This window comes from Pterocles gutturalis, unplaced genomic scaffold (genome assembly GCF_000699245.1).
Source record: "Pterocles gutturalis isolate BGI_N339 unplaced genomic scaffold, ASM69924v1 scaffold31543, whole genome shotgun sequence".
NCBI lineage: Eukaryota > Metazoa > Chordata > Aves > Pterocliformes > Pteroclidae > Pterocles > Pterocles gutturalis.
The window spans coordinates 3,242-24,511 of record NW_010119110.1 but is presented as its reverse complement, the minus strand read 5'-3'; the positions used below and the strand labels follow the sequence as shown (position 1 = coordinate 24,511).

The 21,270-nt window shown below is 43.2% G+C and overlaps 1 protein-coding gene across 2 annotated transcripts; it reads right to left on the bottom strand.

The window, feature by feature from the left end:
- Nucleotides 1–1,429: 1,429 nt before the first annotated feature.
- SLC1A4 (solute carrier family 1 (glutamate/neutral amino acid transporter), member 4) lies at nucleotides 1,430–19,476 on the bottom strand. 2 transcript variants are annotated; one of them, XM_010076463.1, is made up of 7 exons: nucleotides 19,438–19,476; nucleotides 17,920–17,982; nucleotides 11,492–11,658; nucleotides 7,827–8,060; nucleotides 6,532–6,726; nucleotides 5,159–5,293; nucleotides 1,430–2,203 (listed from the first exon to the last, which is right to left on the bottom strand). In XM_010076463.1, the coding sequence occupies exons 2-7, from the start codon at nucleotides 17,962–17,964 to the stop codon at nucleotides 1,969–1,971; spliced, it is 1,011 nt and encodes a 336-aa protein (XP_010074765.1). In that variant the 5' UTR covers nucleotides 17,965–17,982; nucleotides 19,438–19,476; the 3' UTR covers nucleotides 1,430–1,968. The 2 variants fall into 2 exon arrangements, with proteins under 2 accessions (XP_010074765.1, XP_010074764.1); XM_010076462.1 differs by lacking the exons at nucleotides 7,827–8,060; nucleotides 17,920–17,982; nucleotides 19,438–19,476 and having other exon boundaries at nucleotides 11,492–11,631.
- Between the last annotated feature and the right edge of the window lie 1,794 nt (nucleotides 19,477–21,270).

Genomic DNA, 21,270 nt, shown 5'->3' with positions numbered 1-21,270 from the left:
ACATTTTGTGCACACGGTTATAAACAAACTGGTTAAAAAGAAACTCCACCTGCAGTTTCTCAGTGGGCTGATTAATCCTTTCCTACCTCAATTGTTTGCATAGCCCTGCTGCACATGGTTAAACAGCCAGTAATGACGCACTCACTGTGTTTTCCCTCAGAGGTAGCCACATCTCATTCTGAGCGTCTTTTTTCAAAATTCATTGTGTCCCTTTACCAGGAAGGATGCTTTACAAATGAAGGCTGCTGCTGCTGCTATGAAACTGGAGCTGCCTCTTCCTAGTGCCGTGAACATAAATATCAGTAACTGAATATCTTTCCAAGATGGCTTCCTCTGAAGCAAGAGAGGAGAAAGAAAAAGGGAGACTTAGCATTACTTTATATAAAAGCTAAGTGTAAAAAAATACTGCTGAATTAACAGTGTGGAGACTGACCATATGCAGTCACCTTGCTAAAGTAGCCAAGGGAAAGCGTCACAAGTCCAGGCAAATCTTGGCACATGCACAGCCATAATTTTGTAACTATTTGCTGTCCAAAAAGCCAATATAAATCAACAGGATCTTTGCAATGAGTTTGCTGGACTTTGTTCGGGTTTGGGGTGCAAATTCAGGAAGTATGTTGTAAAGGAAGAAAGGTGGAGTCAGAATCCAGAAGCATTTGGCTCAGCCTCAAGCAAAGGTTACCATCGGCCACTAAGCATTACCTTGGCCCAGCACCACCCAGAATTATTAAATGTAAGCTGCTACCAGAAGGACATTTATAGCAGGACCAAACTCCTAGCAGGAACAGGTATGCAGCTGTCCCAGCACACAGAGATCACTGAACTACGCAGGGTTATAAACTCACCTCTTCTCCTCCCCTTTCAAGCCAACACACAGACTTGCCTGTCGTCAGTTCCCGCATGATGTGTGTTCAGATTTTTTCCTTCCCTGTTCAATTTTGCTGGAAGAGGGCTATGACTTAACTTGTTTGGAGTGACCCATTAAATAAACATGAGTAGGACATGGCGTGCTAGCAAAGGGGCATGAGTGTTTTCATGAAGGGAACTGACTTCTTGATGTTGTCACAGGCAAGCCTCTTTCAGATGTATTTACGCTGGAACAGCTTCTACATTTTTTTCAACTCCAGAGGGATTACTTTAACAAAATTTGTGTTTCCTCTGGATTTTATCCTTAGCAGCTTGGTTACAGGAAAGGCAAAAAACAGTCCTTGATCTGCAGGAATATCTCCTATGTTTTGTCCCAAGGTTTGGAAGTTACTCACCAAAAGGCAGGAAAGCTGCTATGAGCTGCAATGCAGTGGGAGACTGGAATAAGGGTTGGACCCCTATAAGCTATTAATTCAGATATGAAACAATTTTTTTTTTTAAAAAGCTAGTTTTCAGGATATATTTGATGTTTTTAAGAGATTGGAGAACAGGAGAGGAAGGGGAGTGGGAGAAAAATGTTGCTTTATATTGTGTCTATAATGATAATTTAGTGTTTCCAGGACAGAAACTAACACCTCTAACAGAAAGCAACATTTTCACCCATGCTGGAGTTTCTGGACCACATCGCCATTCAAACAGGAGCACAATAAGCTTACTATTTTTTCCCTGCAATAAGCACATACTGGGTTTGCTGCTTCCCCATCTCCAACCCACATGAGCCTTTACTAACAGAAGTCTCATTAAACCAGAAGTCTCAATGGCATTGTTTTCACATACATGTATGTGTGTGTGCACATGCAACACATATACATGTATACATATGAATTATCAAAATACTATTATAAAGCAAGTGTTCTTTCTCAACACCTCTTCTCTGCCCACCCCACATCCCCCCCCTTCCCCAGGCCAGAGTATTTCAAAACAGAAAGGAACTGAAAACTTTAAAGAGACATTCAGGCCTTGTTAGCACTGCAAACATCTAGGCGCATTAACAAGTCCCTGGTCCACCTCTAGGACGTGTGTCGATGAACAGCCTCTAGTTCACAATACTGATTCCTTGGATTCAGGGTCTGCTGTACTGGTTGTGTTGGAGACTTGGTTTTTGTGGGTTACCAAAGGCGATGTTTCCTCTTCAGACTTGCTGTTAGCAACTGCTTCTACGTTGACTTCCTTTAGCTCCTGCTCTTTGTCCTTCTTTTCTTTTTCATTCAGGTAATGAAGGATGCCTGCTCCTAGGGCATCTCCTTCCACATTCACAACTGTGGTGGTTCGGTCCCTGGTTAAGATCAGAAACAAAAAACAAAGCAGCAGGCTTTTAGCTTAAGAGAGTTACAACACAATAAGGGGTGCTGATTCACCCCTGCTGATCCACTAACATCAGTGGAGCTAGACAAGAGAGATGTTGTTACCACAGGTATTCTCCACAGAAGTATCATCACCATTTCAGAACTAAAAATGTGCACCAGAGCTGGTTTAAGGTTGGTTGAACTATTACTATCAGCTGGTTCTGGTCTCTCAGTGGGTTGCAGCAATGGTACTACTCTTCCTCAGGCATCCTTCTTTTCCCAGCCCACCTCCTTCCTCTTCCTCTTCCCCAGGCCAGCATTTTTCAAATGTGAGTTCAGAGCAGGAACTTAATTTGGGTTTACCCAGAAGGCAACTCACAGCACCCAGCTCTCTTTTTTTTTAACTATAGAGACTTGTACCTTAACCCAAATACCTACTTAAGGGGTCCTTCCAAACGCAGGCAGAATTACTGTGTTCTCTGGATTTCTTGCTAGTAGCACTTGTCATAGAATCATAGAATCATTAAAGTTGGAAAAGACCTCAAGGATCATCAAGTCCAACCGTCAACCCACACCACCTGACTCACTAAACCATGTCCCTAAGCACCACATCTACACGTTTCTTGAACACCTCCAGGGATGGTGACTCCCCCCCCGGGGGGGGGTCCCCCCCCCCCCCCCCGGGCCAGCCTGTTTCAATGCCTGATCACTCTTTCAGTGAAGAAATTTTTTCTAATATCCAGCCTAAACTTTCCCTGGTGCAACTTGAGGCCGTTTCCTCTTGTCCTATCACTTGTTACTTTAGAGAACAAGGGGAAGCAATTGCGAGACTTCTGCCAGCTGATTACAGAATGCTTCACATGCTTCTTCCTGATGGTAGGGTGGCCTATAACACACTCCCAGAAGGATATCAGCCTTGTTAGCCCTTCACCTCATTCTTACCCATAGGCACTCAAACTTACCACAATCCTTTATTTCTATACAATCAAAACACTCCCTAACATATAGAGCCACCCCACCTCCTCTCCTTCCTTGCCTATTCCTTCTGAAGACCTTATAGCCATCCTAACATTTGGTCTCACTACACTAAACTACTGTGTCCCAGGGTCTAAAAGAGGAGCTTGGGTCATAATGGGTCATAAAGAACAACAATTTCTTCACATGCTTTTGAGACTATTAGTCATTCTGCAGCCTAACTTCAACATGTGCTCAACTTGTAACTGTGGTTCTCTCTGGTAATTTAACAGCTGGCACTAAAACAAGACACGGAACTCTTCCCTCGCTCCTTCCCCCTTTTATTACCACAAGGCTGAGTTCCTTGACTAGAACAACAGTGTTGACCACCGAGGGATGCTACATATTTTGAAGTGAAGGCAGCCAGCACAACACAGGCTGAGGGCAGCCTGGAGGGAAAGGAAGGGCAAGGTTTTCACTCTTGCCTCCAAGGACTTGCAAGTACAGCTTGTGGAATGTACAGCTACTACTGTAATCCCTTATGAAGACAAGATACAAAGGGCTAGCCACTGCTTTGCCTGTCTCTGTTGTCCTTTGGACGTGGCTGATCCCCAAGAGGTGACAGCAAGAAAGAGTTTGATGGTCCTAATGAAGCTGTAGGAATATGATTATGCTCCACAGACATGTGTGGTATGGAAAGGAAAGCAGGTAATAGAGCTGCCTTCTTCCCCAGCCTCTGGAATTCAGGACTGTCCTTGGGCATCCTAATTTCCACATCTGCTGTGGAAATACACCATCTACACAGAGAGGCTGGTGTTTCCAAAAAGCAATGCGAAGGGATTATGTGCAGTCTAAACCATGAACTGCCCAGAAACCCATCAGCTTGAAAAAAAATCCAGTGGTATTCAGATCACTTGACCCATAATGACCAGTGATTTCAGCCCACTACCCAACTTCAACCAGATGGCTTGAAAACAGATTATGCTTACTTTGCTAGCATTTAAACTCTAAGCATGCTGTAATTCACGAGCACTCAGAAGCTTGTTTGAGGAAAAGCAGAGACACTCTTTTCCATGGGGCTCACCAAAGGTATAAGAAATCATCTGCACGTGGCATTTACACTTACCATGCACTTGTGGCTGGATCCCCAATACCTAGAGCAAAACTAATTTTCTAGGCTTTCCTTAATCTAATTTAGGTAGTACAGAAGGTAAATTTAGGTCTTAACAAGGACATAACCACGCTAAGTGGTGAGATAAGCTCTTCCAAACAGAGCTGGACAAGGAGATAATCTCTCAAGGAGGGGAATGGCTCTTGGAAAGAAGAGAAGGAGCTGAGCAAAGGTCTGACCTTTTTAGCTCTTTCCCACAAGATGGAAAGGAAAGGTGGCAATACTGTGTACTAAACTTGTGACTCCCAGCAGCATTTTCCAACCGTGATGCTGCCCACAGCTGTGATGGGTGCCACAAACCCTCTGTGATCCTGCCCTGCCAGTGGATGGCACCTCTCTATGACGCTGGTGTTGGTGCTTTGACCAGTCTTGACCAGTCTTGAACTATAAAAATAATTCAACCAATAGCTGACAACAGCTTCTGATGGAGACTGCTTCACACATGTGAACAAGAAAGCCTTCCACCACTATTCAGACTCAATTTCCTTTTTTCCCCCTTCCCTCCTAGTGTCCAATTAATTTTCAGCAATATCAACACCTTCTTTTAACAATCCTTTTAAAGGAAATTGAAACCAGGAAAAAATATTCTTCAATTAAAGGCTGAGTAAAAAAGCTGAAGAGGGATTTTAGCATCCTAATTGCTTCAGTTCAGAAAGGAGCACTTTTTCCATTATCTGTCAAGAGTTGCCTGTCCTGTAGACAGCCATATCTTGTAGGGGTTTACTTTATACTGTGCTACTTTGACTACGCTGACCCATGTTTCCAGCTGAACATGCTACATGTCATGCAACAGCAGTTACACGTGGCCTAAAGTACTTACACAATCCAGTCCACTGCTAATATCAAGGAGAGATCGTTGGTGGGAAGTCCAATGGCCTCCAAGATGATAGCAATGGTGAGGACTCCTCCAGCTGGGATCCCGGCTGCACCCACGCTGGATGCGGTAGCTGTCACACTGCAAATCAATTTGCGTACCCGGTTAGCAGGATCTCCTTTTCTACACTTATGTCACATATTTCCCTGCTATGGGAACTGTAAACAAACTCTATGGCATGGGACATGCAGATCATTTGCTTCCCAGGAAAAAAAAATCCTTCCTGCCTCTGATGCAAACTAATGGGTACGGAGCACAGTTGCTCAGCAGGCAACCACAGCAGCTACCAAGGCAATGGTTCTGTGTTTAACACCATGATTGCTTTTTCAGAAAGAAAACCAACCAACACAACTATATCCTGCTGTCTTACTAATACATCCATTTTCAAGTCATGTATCAGTTCAAATATGCTAAGTACATTATATCTCCTGACCCCAAATGCATAAAGGTAAACCCCACCATACAGGGTACTGTCCCTTCTCTGTGTCTCATTTGCATTCAAACACAGACCCTAAATCAGGAGCTGGAAACATGCGGTGCATGCGCTATAGACATGGACCACACACCTTGTTATGTGCCGATGTCTCCAACTGAGCTTTCCTTGGGCTATCACTGCATTATCTTCAGGCCTGTGTTAACACCTGCTTCACTAAGGGTAGCTGAAAGGCTAATTTGGCCATCCACAAAGAAAATAACACCCCAGCCTTGCCTTAAATAGACACACAGTACACTGGGGAATGCAATAAGGAAATAAAACCTGGCCAGAGACTGTTAAAAATAATGGGGCAAAGCAGTCAGGAGGGGAATGATAATGGGTCTGACGCGGGAAGCTAGCAATGCGATGGTAGGAAGGGCAGAGGTGAGCAGGAGCAGTGTCTTTAGTATGAAATTGATACATAAGGAAATGAGAAGCTGGCAGGAGGATTTTCTAAGATATCGAGAGGGGCAATCAGCGGTAGCTTTCTAGGTAGAGCAGCATGCTTCAATTACCCAGCTTAATGCTGAGTAAAGGGTGGGGGAGCAAGATGCTTAAGGAAGGAGAGGAATGTTGTGGGAGAAACAGCTTTAAACAGCTCAAAGTCTGTTTCAGAATTCAATTACCCCTCCCAAGTTCCACCTTTTATTAAATTGAGATTATGGCAAATCTTATAAAGCTTGAAAGACTCCATCCTTTAATGACACTATAATTATGTTTCATAGCAGTTTGCAAGCTTTAGGTCAGAGATGTGGAATGCAAACTGCTAGCTATTAACAGAGAGACCACAAGCTTGAATGTGTCTGGGGCCAGAAGGATGTGGTTGCAATAGCAAGCAACTTACAGAATTGTGAAGATTTGCCCAGGGTTGAGGTCGACATTGTTCAGCTGAGCAATAAACACAGCTGCCATGCACTGAAAAATAGCAGCTCCATCCATGTTTACAGTCGCCCCGATAGGAAGGATAAACCTGCTGATCCTCTTGTCAACTCCATTGTTCTCCTCAATACATTTGATCATCGACGGGAGAGTGGCTGAGCTAGAAACAGAGAAAAATCAAACATCAAAGCATCATGGTGCACTGAATGGAAAGTCACTGTCTCACATCTTTCATGTTTCTAACACGCTGCAGACATGACTGTCAAGACAATGATGCCATTTTATAGTCCCTCTCTGTCACGATGGCAATGAGGGACCCTCCTCATTGGTCTTGAGCAGTGGTATTTAATAATCTGCTTCCATCCAGAAATAGCTGATAAGGACTCTAATCTCCCAGAAGGAAGAATTAATGAGTTAACACAGTATGCAGCTTAACAGCGCTGGGGAATGATCAAGTCTCAAACCACAAAAATACACCAACAGATGTCAATATAAACACAAAAGATGCAACAGCAGCCTCTGTTAATGTTGTACCTTCTCAAATGAACAGACAAATAATAATAAAAAAAAATAAATCGCTGTTGGATTTATTTATTGCATTATAAATTACATGGTTTTATTCATAAACCTTCTCCTCCTTCAGGTACTTCAGCTCCTGTGACAGACATGCATCTACTTTAGGAGGGTACCTGAAATGATTTTATATAGTCATGATATTTGATCAGGTGTTTGGTCCTTGAGAAAAATGTAAATGACATGCTTGATAGTTTGGTTATGACAAATAAAAGCTGATCCGGCCAGATCTTTGAAATCAATGTTAAGACCCTTTACACTAGCTAATAAGTTTGCTTTGCTCCTGCAAAATTAGTCTGAACTTGTCCCAGATCTTTCTGAACTTGGAGAACTAAACTTCTCAGGACAAAGTCCCTCACTACTCGCCCTCACTTTACTTAAAATTGAAAGGACATTGGGCAGGATCCTTTTAAGGCAAATACTTGCCCCCTTTTCCCCCCAAATTTCCAGCTTGGCATCCTGCTACGGTCCCAATATTTTGAGGAATTGTTTTCAATACCTAATTATCAGCACGTGCTGTGTGGCAGGCTGCTGACAGCAGTGAGACCCTCTATGCTCAGAAGTCTCTTTTTGCAATTTCAGGAACAATACTCACACCTAAAACTCACAGTTTGGTACTGGGACATACCCAGTTTACAGTGACAAATATAACCAGGCTATAATCCCAAAGGAAGCACAGAAACCCACCTGGAGCATGTGGCAAAAGCAGTGGTAAGTGGCGTGATAAGTCCTAAGAGAAAACGATATGGATTTTGACGTGTGGACGCAAAATATATAAGTGGCAGAATGATTCCTCCATGGATGAAGTGGCCCAGAATAGAGGCGAAGATGTATTTTCCCAGACTAGTCACCAGAAGTACAATATCTTCCATCTCCACAATCTTGCTCCCAACAAGGAACATAATGCCAATAGGTACATACCTGTGCAAAGAAATATTGCCTGACATTAAGTACAAACAAAAAGCCCTGAAAAACATGCCATTTTTCGTCCTGGAGATAATATTCTTCTAAAGAATATGCTGCTCCTACTGAAAGGTAGCACCTAATTCCCCACACATCCAGGTTAAGCAAATTTGGAAGGCCTCTGTAACACCCTTTCTTGGTGGAAGGCAAGCAGTCAAACTGAAAAAGCTCTGTTCACCTAGGCCCTCAAAGACACAGCTAGGAGAGTGCCGAAGGGAAGCCAAGCAGGAAGCAGAAATGCTGGAAGAAGCTATCAGGACAAGACACCAGTGTGGAGTTTTAGTCCATCATGGAGGAAGGCAGGCAAAGAGCTAAAGTCACTGCTGAAGGGACAGCAGATGGTAGGAAGGAAAAAGGAGCAGTATCATGTCATTGGAACAGAGAAAGGGGTGGAAGAGTAGGATCTCCACCACACATGGGGTGACTGTGAGAAGAAATATGAAGTTAGGTCATTAAAATGGTAGACATACTGGTGCCAACATATTCAGTGTAGGAAAGAAAAAGCTATGCACATACCAGAAAGCTCAGCTAAAGGCTGCTGATGCACGTGCAAAAGTTAGCAATTAACTCTGCTATTTGCCTACAAAAGACTAAGCTAAATGGTCAGGCTCCCAGAGCTTCCCTCAAGCCAACAGCCACCACATACATTCTCACACCTCCTGTCTAGTAATGTCTTTGGACATCAGCATTTGTTTGAGGTTTCTTTTGTCAGGAGCACTTAGAGCTGATCCAGGGGAAGGGCCACCTGTGGGCCACAGCCACACCTCTGGTGCCAGTAGTACAGCTGGGAACAGCCTTGAAAAGACAGAATTGCCCTTGCACCTACAGCACATCAGCTACTAAACAAACTGCAGGAATCACGTCAGGCCCAGGGTCAGCTCCTCCAAAGCTCTACTTGAGATGCCTGTTCCTGAGTACCTCTGCTGATGCTGTCCCTGCTCCATCCATTTCTTCGAAGATCAAGAAATACTAAAAGATCACCCAGTTCTCCAAAACCCTGCCCCAGGCACACACGTGACTACAAAAGACCTGCCTGTATATGTCAAGAGTATAGAATGTTTTCTCTCCCACTCTCCCCTCCAATCCAAGGCCCATGTTCAGAGAAGCTAATCTGTGGAGTCAGGACAAACTTCAGAAGGTTTGGTTAATCATACAAAGGTGGGCAAGCCTTAGGGTTGCTCAGATCACTCACTTCTTCCTAGCCTGCCTCTCCCTCAGTGGTTCTGCAGCTCCTCTCTTCTGTGCAGAAAGCACCTCCTTATGTCCCAGATCAATGTGAGCATCCTTTTTCTGCCTCTTTGTGTCATCTCTTGGCCAAATCTCTAGGGGGGGCCAGCTGAACCTTCCCCACTTGGCCTCTACCAATTCTGCGACATTTCTGAGCACCCCCATTAGCTAGATCTAGCTGAGCTCCAGACCTGTATAAGCTCTGCAAACATGAACACTGGATTCAGAGCTGAGACTGGATCCCTCCCCTTGGAGAGGGAATCTGGAGAGGAAGGAACTGAAAGCTGAGACCAAAGTGCTGCTAAACACGAGTGGCTGTTGAATGGGACTAGATATGAGCTCAAGTTGCCTTTTCTCTTGCTAGTATGATTTCACCCATTCCAAACTACTCTTTGGAAAGCACATCCAGCTTGGCAGATTTTGAATAAATACTAGGACAACAAGAGCCTCAAGGAAGGAAAGAGAACAAGGAAGGGCTACGGTGCACTGCAGTGTTAAGAGTCAGCTATGGTCCCAATAATCCACAAAGTAAAGGATTATATACCAACTGATTGGCTTGAAGTGTTAGCACTGCAATCAGCTGAACACAAGAACTGCCTCTTATCAGCATTTAGTGTCCAAGGAATTACACTCAAGAGTAAAAGACTTAAGCTGCTTTGAGACCTGGAATTTTTCAATCCCTTATGACAGCAACTAACACAGATCTGCTGGTCTAAAAATCAGGTGTTTTGTTAAAACCTTTCTAATTCTTAGAGGGAGGAAAACAGGAGCAACAAAAAATGCAGAATGAAGGGAGAAAAAAATACCCCTGCTAAGGTAAGCTTACAGCTTTTCCAACAGCTTTGGAAAGGGTGTGAGAAATGTCCCCCTGTTCATTTGTTAGCTATCTGTTTTTACAAATATTTTTATTTTTGTGTATGAAGTATTAGTACCATTGGTTTCACAGGAGCAGCCTAGACCCATCCAGCTGCACAAGAACAGCTATGATACTGCTCTGAGGCCCAGATTCATCCTACCTGACAGAAAACCCAGTCAGGAGGCTGAGTCCTACCCCAGCTTAGGGGGCCTGAACTGCTTTCTAGAGGGTGCCTGCCTCCTCCAGTGCTGGTTTCTTGCCTAGTGACAAAGTTCAGTGTGCTCCAGTTCCCAACACACAGACTTTTTTTGGTGCCAAAAGCTTTGTGAGACAGGTCAGAGCAACATTCACCCCATAAATATGTCTGGACTCCCGGGAAGTAAGTGGAATCATGGATTTGCTCATTAATAGGCAGGAGACAAAATAAACAATCAACCTTAGGAAATACGACTCTCAGGGATGTGAAATGGAAAAGAGAAGCATCTCTAGAGAAGCAAGCACAAACAATAAACAAACAGTTGATTGCTCTGCTAGTAACATTAGACCCTGCTTCACCCAAAGAAATGAAAGAGATCTTAGAAGAGGACCAGAGGTTTAAAGATACACTGTATAACTCAGGCTCTGCTGATAACAATGACAAAACACTCAACAGCCAGCACTACTAGAGTACAGCCCTGACGACTGTTCCTCCCTTCTATACAAAGCTCCTCCATCACCCTTTGATGCAAGTGGAGAGATGGGACTCTGCATTCGTGCACTCAGCAGGGTTTCTCTCTAACCAATACCAGTGAGTGGGCTATCTTCTGATCTCCTCTGATATCTTTCAGGTCAGTACAAGTAACCTTTTGACCAAAAGAAAAATCAAGGCATGAAGCTACAAGTATGATTTTAGTTAGGCTTTGCATTTGCAAGTGCGCTCCAAGCACAAACATCCCTGGCCTTCACATGACCATATTCTTCACTTCTCCCTTATTCATTCCTCACTTCTCCCTTTAGGCACATGATGGCAGCAAGCCATGGGCTTATGCTGCTTTGAAATAGAAAGCCTTCTTTCCACCAATTAATTAAAAAGGAGTCCTGGAGAAGATTTTTAAGCAACCCTCTGAAGTGTTCCAGACTGATACCTTAAGCTATGCATGACTGTATAATTACAGGGCAACAAGCAAGAAGAACCCACTGTGTGATACCATGACATTCACTTTTGCTGTGATGAGGGATCTGGTAGGAAAAAGCTGGAGAGGTGGATAAATGGTGGGATTCCTGAACCAAGCATAATATTGCACTACATCTGCAGTCACACACTTACCACATAATCCAGGAAACCAAGACCATAGTTGCCTCATTGAATGAATTAAAGAAGCGGATCAGATCTTCCCCTTCCGGGCCAAGCTTTTTCAGCGCCACTCCTAAAACCAGAGCGAACAGCACCAGTCCCAGGATATTCATCCCTTCAATCTCAGTACCGACAGGGACCTGTAGAGGCAGAAGAAGAAGGCTTGTTAGATGCAAGACCAGCACAAAACCCAACAAAAGGGTCATCTCATTTTGTTGCTGCCTGATCGATCTGAAATCAACAAGCAGAAGCTATTTTGGGACGAAAGAACCTATTTTGTTGAAGGGAACCAAACAAGATCTGGACACAGTCCAGATACAAACCTCCCTAGTTATGAGCTAACATGGATTCACTGGAGAAGGAAAGGATCTACCACTACCTGCTCGCATGCTGAGGGAGTTGGGGTTGTTCAGGCTGGAGAAGAAAAGGCTCTGGGGAGACCCTAAAGCAGCCTTCCAGTACTTAAAGTACTTCCAGTACTACAGGAGAGATGGGGAGGCGCTCTATCAGGGAGTGGAGTGATAAGACAAGGAGTAGTGGTTTTAAGCCGAAAGAAGGGAGATTTAGATTAGATGTTAGGAAGACATTTTTTCCTGTGAGGGTGGTGAGGCACTGGAACAGGTTGCCCAGAGAAGCTGTGGATGCCCCATCCCTGGAGGTGTTCAAAGGCAGGCTGGATGAGGCTTTGAGCAACCTGGGCTAGTGGAAGGTGTCCCTGCCCATGGCAGCGGGGGGTGGAACCAGATGACCTTTAAGGTCCCTTCCAACCCTAACCATTCTGTGATTCTATACCCTTAAATGAGATACCCTTCCCAGTTTACTGAAGACAAGCTCCATTGCTGATGTGAAACAGCATAGGCACCAATCACACAGACGCAGTTAAAAGACAAACTTTTCTCACTGTTTCTCTGTGAGGAAAGATGAATGTGGGAGAGATGCAGGTATAAATGGCAGATACCAGTGATATTGACTTCCTAGTTCTGCTTATTCCAGCAGGCATCATATATGATATATCATATGATATTCTACCGCCTAAACAAATCATACCTGCAAGAGGCTTGCAGCAGTCTGGCCCCCAACATGCTCTTATTTCCTGACACCTCTGATAGGGGTCTGCTCTCAGAAACTGCCAGCTCCACCACTTTAGTGCAATATTTATGCCAATGTGAAAACCACAAGAAAATAACCAATGTTATGAAGCATAAAATGGGGAGAGGGACAGAGAAAGGCAGCTAACTGTGGAAACCTACTCATTCATCTGCCCACATCAGCCCTGAGAGATACAGACAGAACAGAAGAAACACCTGTTCCCCTTCTCAGAAACCATGTGGCTGTGTGGTAAAAGTGAGAGGATAAAAACAGGATCCACCTATTGACATAAACTAATCTACTCACAACTCTGCTCTGCTGGTCCTTCATGGTTTGTTTCTCAAAGAGAGCTGGAGCTTGTTTAGCAATGTAGTATCATATGAACCGAATGACTGTTCTTGCGGCCACATAAAAATATAATTTTTTTGACAAACTGGGTTTTTTTCCCCCAGAGCTTGGCAGTACAAGCTCAACATGTCACACTGTTGTTTTATTTGGAAGGTCTTCTAAAATGGATTAGGTCTGCGTACAAGTTTTGGCCTTCTGGCTAGTTTAAGTAGACACTAGCTCAACACTAGGAAAGAAAAATAAACCCTCAGCTAAAAGCTTGAAATGGATATTGACTAAAGAACTTGGGATACTGATCTGCCAAATCTGATAAAACTAGCCTTCTTGAGATGATATTTTTGCTGGAAGTATACTGATGAACTGAACTGTCTCTTAGTGGCAGGTGGAAACAAAGTACTGCAAGGAAGAGACTAGAACACAGATTATACACAAAAGCATGAAAGCTGAACTGCTGTTAACAGAACTGTTTGCAAACAATGAAAGTTCTGGCTTTTTTATTTGCTAGCTACAAAATAATTATATATAGGATCTGCAATTTTTTATGGTAGTTGCTTGTTCATGGATAAGTTGTCAGTATTTATTTGATTTCCAATTGAAAGAATTGAAAACACGGGCAGGATATTAAGAATGGGGCACAGCGTATCTCCAGAGATGCTCTTTACTCCACACACAGTAACACTTTTCTGTCTGGATAGTTTTGTCTATATTCTGTTTGTTTGCCTGAAAGCCCTAACTCTTCTGTGGTTATAAAAGTTAGACAAAAAAAAAATGACACCCTCCTGGTCACTGAATAAACTGCCTGTGTAGATGGCATGCACGCATTTTTCTATTTTTCACTCCTGTTAGTAAAACATAACTAGGGTAGGAGATAAGGTTTACTGTAAGTCTCAAGAGAATCTAACAAAGTTTCAGTGACAGTTTACCACTAACAATGTACAAACCAATGTATGAGTCTCAAATTTTATGACTAATTTATTAGGAGAAAGAAAATGTGTAGTAAAATAATGCTGCCATGTCATTTCATCAAAAGCACAGCTTTCTCTGAGAAATGCCAACTTAGGCAAGATGAGAACATTTTTACACCAGAAAAGAAACTCTTACTTCCTACCCATGGAGTGAATGCAACACTTTTTCATTTTGACACAACTTTTCACCTGGTTGGGTTTGTTTGGTTGGTTTTTTTTTTTGTTTTGTTTTTTCTTCAACTCATGATTTTATAATATAACATCTTATATCAGGTTCTTTTGATACAAGGCTAATATGAAAAGTTCAGCTTGGAACAGAATTTTACCATAAGGGGTGCAAACTTTTTCCACAAGAAAAATATCATAAAAACATTGAATGCTCTTTTATTTTGGTTCTCAGTCAGAAAAAAAAAAAATCAAACTTTGCTATGGAACAGAAATTCAGTGTTTCAAGTTGCTGAGAGTGCCCAGAATCCTGGACCTGGATGTTACTGGGAGGGAATTTCATTATACTACTTTATAATGATGTTTTGCAAAGCATCTCTGCCCTTTAAACTCCTTCTACCAGAGATTTGCTTCAACTCATTAAATACAGCAGTGTGAGCCTGAAGCCCAGCAGCCCACTACCATTTGGGGTTCTCAAGGTCTAGTCTCAGGAAGGAGGCAGAAGTGTACTGAGTCTGCAAGCAGATTGCTCAGCTTCCCACCAGATGTGTAGGGCACACAGGCTTAGAGCAGGACAGCGCTTGGGAGGCACACAGGAGAACCAGGGCCAGACCTCCTCACACTAAATGTAAAAGGTCACTTCCTTGACTAGAGAAGTTCAAGGCTCTTCTAGGTCATTCAATCCCCACAAGCATCAGCCACTCCACGTTCTTCAGAGCCATGAGTGCCAAGAGCTTGCCACATTTTGTTCTTGGGGAGCCATGAGGAGGGCAGGAGATAGTAGCATCTCCAGTTAGCTACAGCCAGGACACAGGTGGCTTCTCACCTTTCATCTTAACCTTCACAGTAGCCGACTGTGCATAAATTGGCCAATTCTCCTCAAACTCCCCTATACTGCTCCAGAATGCCAATACATGGAGTTTATTTTAGTCTTCTTTCACCCTCAGAGATGTCTCTCTCCACTTTGCTCCCAGCACTGCGATTACTGCTGCTGCTGTTCTCCAGATGCTCACACTTACTAGTCCTTCAAGCTCAGCTCTTGTGATCTGGGGACACCTGCATTCTTGGTGACCAGAGGGAAGACACTATGCACAGCCACCAAAAGCTTCTTGGCTCTTTCTCTCTGTTCACTGTCATTCTGCCACCCATTTCAGGTCTTGCTCTCCCTTAATCCCTCGTGAGCCAATTTCTTTACAACACACAACATTCACCATCACCTCCCATCACTGCACATGTAGGCAGAAGGTGCATCATTTACATGGAGTAGTAACTTCCTGCAAGAAGTTGCTCCCTGCAAAACAAGGGAACAATCTGCAGCATTCAGGGAATTTCACCTCCTTGCAGCACAATATGGAAAGAGTCCAGCAGTAAATCCTCAGCGGAAGATCCTCTCAATCCCAGCCTCTAAAACTGGCAGGTGCTGAACAGCCTTTTTATACTCGAACAGAAGAGTGCATCACCCCAAAAGAGCTGCCAAACCAAGCAGCACTGTAGACACCAACCAAAAACAGCTTTAATGAGAGCTTTGTTCCTGGACAAACTACGGGACGCGTCATTGTTTGCTTGAAATTATGTGTTCTGGTAGGAAGATTCATGGAGCTCTTCTGGTCCCTGAATCTCTCTGAAGATCCTATTGTTTTTCAGCTCTTGAAACAAAATGCTTATCAAGGAAACAACTGCTGACACTGAGCTGTCCCAGTAGCAGGCGGCTGAAAAGAAAATGCAGCCATGTGATGTGAAGAAGAAGAGCAATCACTGGTTTGTGTATTTTTACTGCTGCCACAAGAGGAACTCATGAGTCCCCCGCCAGCCTCCCTGTGCTGCAGATGGGAAACTGAGATAGTCCATGCCCCAGGAAGCCTTGCTGCTGAAGGGACAAAGAGGATGTAGCCATAAAAGCTAGGTAAACATGAGGGGAGCATGTGAAACAACAAAAAGGACATGGCTGAGCAGACATCTACGTGCCCCACTATTCATATCATCAGCGAGAGAAGAGAGGGCCTGTTAACCGGGTCGGGGGGAGGAGGGAATCATCAATGGAAAATTTTATGGAAAGTAGAAGAAAAACATTTCTCCTCTTCAATCAAATATTCTGATGATGAAAGAAAACATTAGATAGGAATATAATGTTGTTTCCCTGGGACCCAACTTCTATCGCTATGATATTTACACTACATATTATTCAAAAATCGCACTCTTCCTTTCCAAACTTAATCCTCATCTGTCCACAAATAATATGGTCAGACCAGTATTGAAATGGAGATGATGCTTTCTTTATTTGGTCCACTCTTCCCTAGAGACAGTAGGGCATCTTCTGGAACTAAAGCAACACAGCTCTGGTTTTGCTCCAACAACTGAAGAAAATCTTTGGAACAGTAATAGTGGAAATAACCTTCACATCATAACTGCTGGCAAAAACAGGCACCAGTGACAAATTCAGGATATTTTTTCTGATATTGCATCACACAGGAGTCTGATAAATGGGAAAATAAAAACTGAGAAAGAATCTCACATTTTAAATTGCGAAAAGATGCATTCTTATCTCTGGAGGAAGAGTAACTCCTTTGAACAAGCATCAAAAAAAGTACTTGACATGGATATGGTTGGCACTGATCCGTGCTTGGCTGCCAAGGAGCCCCTATCAAACTTGACAATGAAGATGAATAAGAAGAGTCTTATTCACCTTTCATTTACCTCTGCTTAAATGAAGAATAACTCCACACTCTGTAAGCAAACACACACATCTAAGTGCACACTGTTACATACAGCCTTTTATATTGAACTTGGTTTTTAGCACACAAGGCTGCATGGGCTTGTACTGCCCGAGGATATAACGGTGTGACAAGAGAAAGCACTCTTGTGGGATCACACGGCCCTTCTGCAGTCACTGCCGTACATCCATGTCAGATGGGGTGAGTGCAGAACCGGGCTCATGCAATCTTACAGGCACGGGCAGAGCCCAGGAAGATGGGGCTGCTTTCTTCCCCAGTGAAACCACTCACTGTGTGATAGCAGGCTTCTAGGCAAGGTCTGACTTTTCCCTGCTCAGTTTTTGTGCCATTCAAGCACACAAGATACTTCATGTGGAGTGAGGTGACATCCACAGGCTCGGACGGACACCGAGTCTGTTTCACAGTATGCTGCCTGTAAGACAACGGTAATTATTTCTGGACCTGCAATATTTTGGCTCTGGCCCCATGCTGAAGGAGGCTGCTCAATGGGATATAGAGCATCTCTGGAAGTCCTAGGAGCTCCATATGGAAGATAATACTCTCTACCTCAGCTACACCTGCAAATTAGTTTCCTTTTTGACACCTTTGGAGTAGCAGCCTATTTGTAATGTTCTGCATATAATTTTTGCTCCTTCAGACCACTTGTTACTGCTTCAAACAAAATTTTAGCAGCAGGGCAACAAGAAAAACACCAACAGCCTTGGGTACTGGAAAAAATCTTATTCTCTCCAAACTGTTAATGAAGAGTAAGGTTTAAGGGACATATTCAGCCAGCCTGATTGCTATTTAATTCCAAGTCTACAGAAAGTTGTTTGGAAACAGTAAGCAGAGTGACTAATCAAAATTTAGATCAAGTGAGACCAGGTTAAGAAAGCATAGCCTAAAAATAAGGCCTCAAGGGTCAGATCAGTCGAGCCCAACTCTCTATCCATCATAGCTTTCTTGTGTGGCTGTAACTCATCTGGCTTCTGTGTGTCTCAGTTCCAGGCAAAGAAAAGTACTTGTTTATTTCCAATGACTGCTGGAAATTATTAAAGACTGCAAAGTAGTCAAATATTACAGCTGACAAGAGTTTGTACAAAAAGTTTAGAAGTTAACTTACCTTTTCCCACGTGACATTTCCAGAGGTAGTGTTTCTCGGCAGCATCTTATATTCTGTCGCGTACTGCAAGTAAGGAAAAAAAACCAAACAAACAAAACCACAATGTTAGCCAATCAGATCATCAATGTGACCACATCATCTAGCATTTCACAACGAGGAGACTACTGCTAGGAAGACTTTTTCTGGAGACCATACTGTGAAGGCTAACTAGCCTGTCCTCTGCAAGAAAATTGAGTGACAACATATGCAGCTCCTTCCCCATGTGGCAACAGAGAAGTGCTCTGTGACCCCTTAGAGCTCCTAGGTTCGGGCAGCAGCCAAGGAACTCCCCTTTCCTCCACCCAGCTGTTGCTCGCACACCATGCTGTTGCACTGGCTCCTGCAGCAGGCAAGTGGTGCTTTTGCTGTTCCACTGTTAGAAACGGGGAGGCAGGCATTGTCAGTAAAAATATCTAAAATCTAGGGCAACAGTTTACTTTGATAAATAAGCTAGACACCTCACAGAAGTAGGGCACTTCTTTAAGCTTGTTTTCTTTAGATATAGAAGAGGGAAAAGAAAACCTCATGTATTTGCCAATTACCTGTGACAACAGCAGCACAGATGAAAGGAAGACTTCTTTATTTCATCCTTGAACATACAGAACCCTGACACTGGAGGTATCACATAATATCCTTTTCTTAATGATATTTTTGTACTGCTCCTATTTTTATTTGTGGCATATTGACTTGTACTGTATATAAAATCAAGTTCCATTTTGAGTGTAAGAGTTAACTTTTTTTGGTACAAAAAAAACCTGACAATACTATGAAGGCAAAAACTCTTATTCTGCTCCTGTATCATAAAGAATCATTCTGTCCCATAGCAATATTCTCAACAGTGTCTATCCTGACATCTAAAATTAGCAATATGAACTAAAACAAAATCTTCTTAGAGCCCCACAGCTCCTGTCCATCTGTTTAAACCACACTATGTTCTGGTGCCAGTTATCATCCCTACCATACTTAGTCCTCTGTCAGAACAGAAGCCAGGCTGAGCAACTAATCCAGCAAGGGTTACAGTGGAAAATACTGAATAAAAGCATCAGGCAACAGGTAATGCTTACACACATGGGAGCCTAAAAGTCTTTAGCCTTGTCTGTTCTGAGCGCAGCTCCAAACTATGTACCCAAAGGTGTCCCAGCTAGCTTCTACAAAGTGATAAGCAGCCCGGCACAAAGAGTTGCCATTGCTGCCCAACATGGTACCCAAAGTATAAAAGTTTACAGAACATTTTTGGTGGATGTACAAAACAGAGGCTACAAATATGCTTTTGTTTGAGGAGTATTCTTCAAAATCAAACCATTTGCCATGGAAGTTGTATGTCTAATTACATCAGGTGCTTTTAAAAATCCTACCTACTCTAAGTAAATTAATTTTTGGTATTTTCTACACCATCTTTCTAGTCCTTTTTTTAGAAAGAGCAGTCACTCTGTCTGTCTGTGCACTGTAGCTCGTGTCCAAAGTCCACACACATCTTACCGTTTGGAAAGCTGCAGCAACAAGATTTGCAGGAAACAGGTTTCTGTAAAATACAAACAAGAAAATGAAATATTTCTTGCAGAATTTCTAAAATGAATGCCCCAAAGTGTTTTACTCTCTGAAACTCTATCCCTTTTGCAAAGGCAAGCATATTGGCATCAGCAAGGCACAGAAGATACTCTGGCAGCACAGAGCAGATGTCTTGCTAGGTCCCTGAGGTGTGAATGCCATCTTCTTTTGCTCACATAAAAAGGTCCCTGCTTGTCTGCCACACCTAACCACCCCGGTAGGGACACCAGAGGCAATCAGACCCGATGCTATACACACCCATCAGCCAGTGGCTACAGAAACAGGCTTAGCCACACCAGCTGCAGCTACAGCTTATGACCTCCAGGGTAAGGCAGATTTTTAACATTACTCATCTGATTACACTTTGCTCACAGCACCAACATGAGGGACAATCCAATCAGCAAAATCCACTTAAGAGAACAGCTTAACTCTTCAGCACAACAAGGTCAGCTTCCCTGAACACGGAGGTAAAGCAGAACAGTGTCACAGGCCAGGGTTGTCTGCAAGGGCTTAAATGGGGTAAAAGCACAGATGAAAGTAGGGGCAACTCGTATGGAAAGTTACAACTTCTGAATTCTACTGGGCATCCAGTGTATGTGCACATCTGTGAAGTGACAAGGACAGAGAAAATGGTTAACGTCTCCATGTAGGAAAAAAAGTTGCTACGAAGTATTTTATAGTTGTTTTTAAAGCTACACTTCCTTTCTTCCCTTAGGGTGGGCAAAGAATATGTGTCCCCCTAGCCAAATGGCAGCTTTTTTGTGTCAGAAAGCAAAACAGGAATAAAAGCCAATCTCTGGCATCACAGCAGGACCCTAGCTGGCGAAAGCAGGAAGGTTAGAGGTAAGAACTGAAAATACTGCCAGCTGAACACATCAAGGAGGCATGGCAACTCTTACGGTAAGGAAACAAAAGACCTTATCCAGAGTCAGGGTAACTGGCAAAAAACATTTGGTCAGCTGCTCCCCGTCCTTTGCTCAGAGGAAACTGCAGGTACTTCCAGGCTATGCCCTGGTAATCTCCCCCCAGTTTTTGCCATAGTTACCCAGGCAAACACGATTTTAAACCAGGCTTGCTGTTGCGATCATTCCACGAACGACATGGAAAGCGTGAATACGAACCACAGCAAGACACAGAGCAGCAGAGTCAAACCTCTGAAAAGCAAGAGGGAGATTAAGATACAGCACAGACAAGGACTTTGGTTTTTTCCATTGCACAGATACATTATCCTGCCACACAGTGAGGGTTTTCCCACAGCCTTGACAGCAACGTAAAGTACATGGACCTTCATCAAACAAGTGGCTGCTGTGAGCTACCTCAGCCTCTCTGTTGCATTACAAGTGTATTAGGAGGCAGCTGCAAAAGCCAAACTGCTGTAAGAATAATTTGGCTTTTAAAGTCTACGTTCCACTGAGCATGAAAGAAACTGCAACTTTTTCTCCTTAAAATTTGACAGCATAGGAGAGTGAGCTGTAACTCTGCAAAAATACTAAAGAATTGGTCAAATAAGATCAATGGAACAGCTAACGTGCCTCAGTTCTTGCGCAGCTGGAACTCTGGTGGATAAAACTTCATGTAAAGTAAAAGCTTTTATCAGGAGCAAAACATCACATATGCAAATAGGCCCAGCTCAGTACACAGTTTTAATAATAGTAACAAAAATATACAACATGCTGTTGGGAAAATAAGGATATTTCTTTTCAACTTTTCACAGGACTATGATAGCTTTTTTAAGAAAAGATAAGACTGGATTTTGAAGAAGCA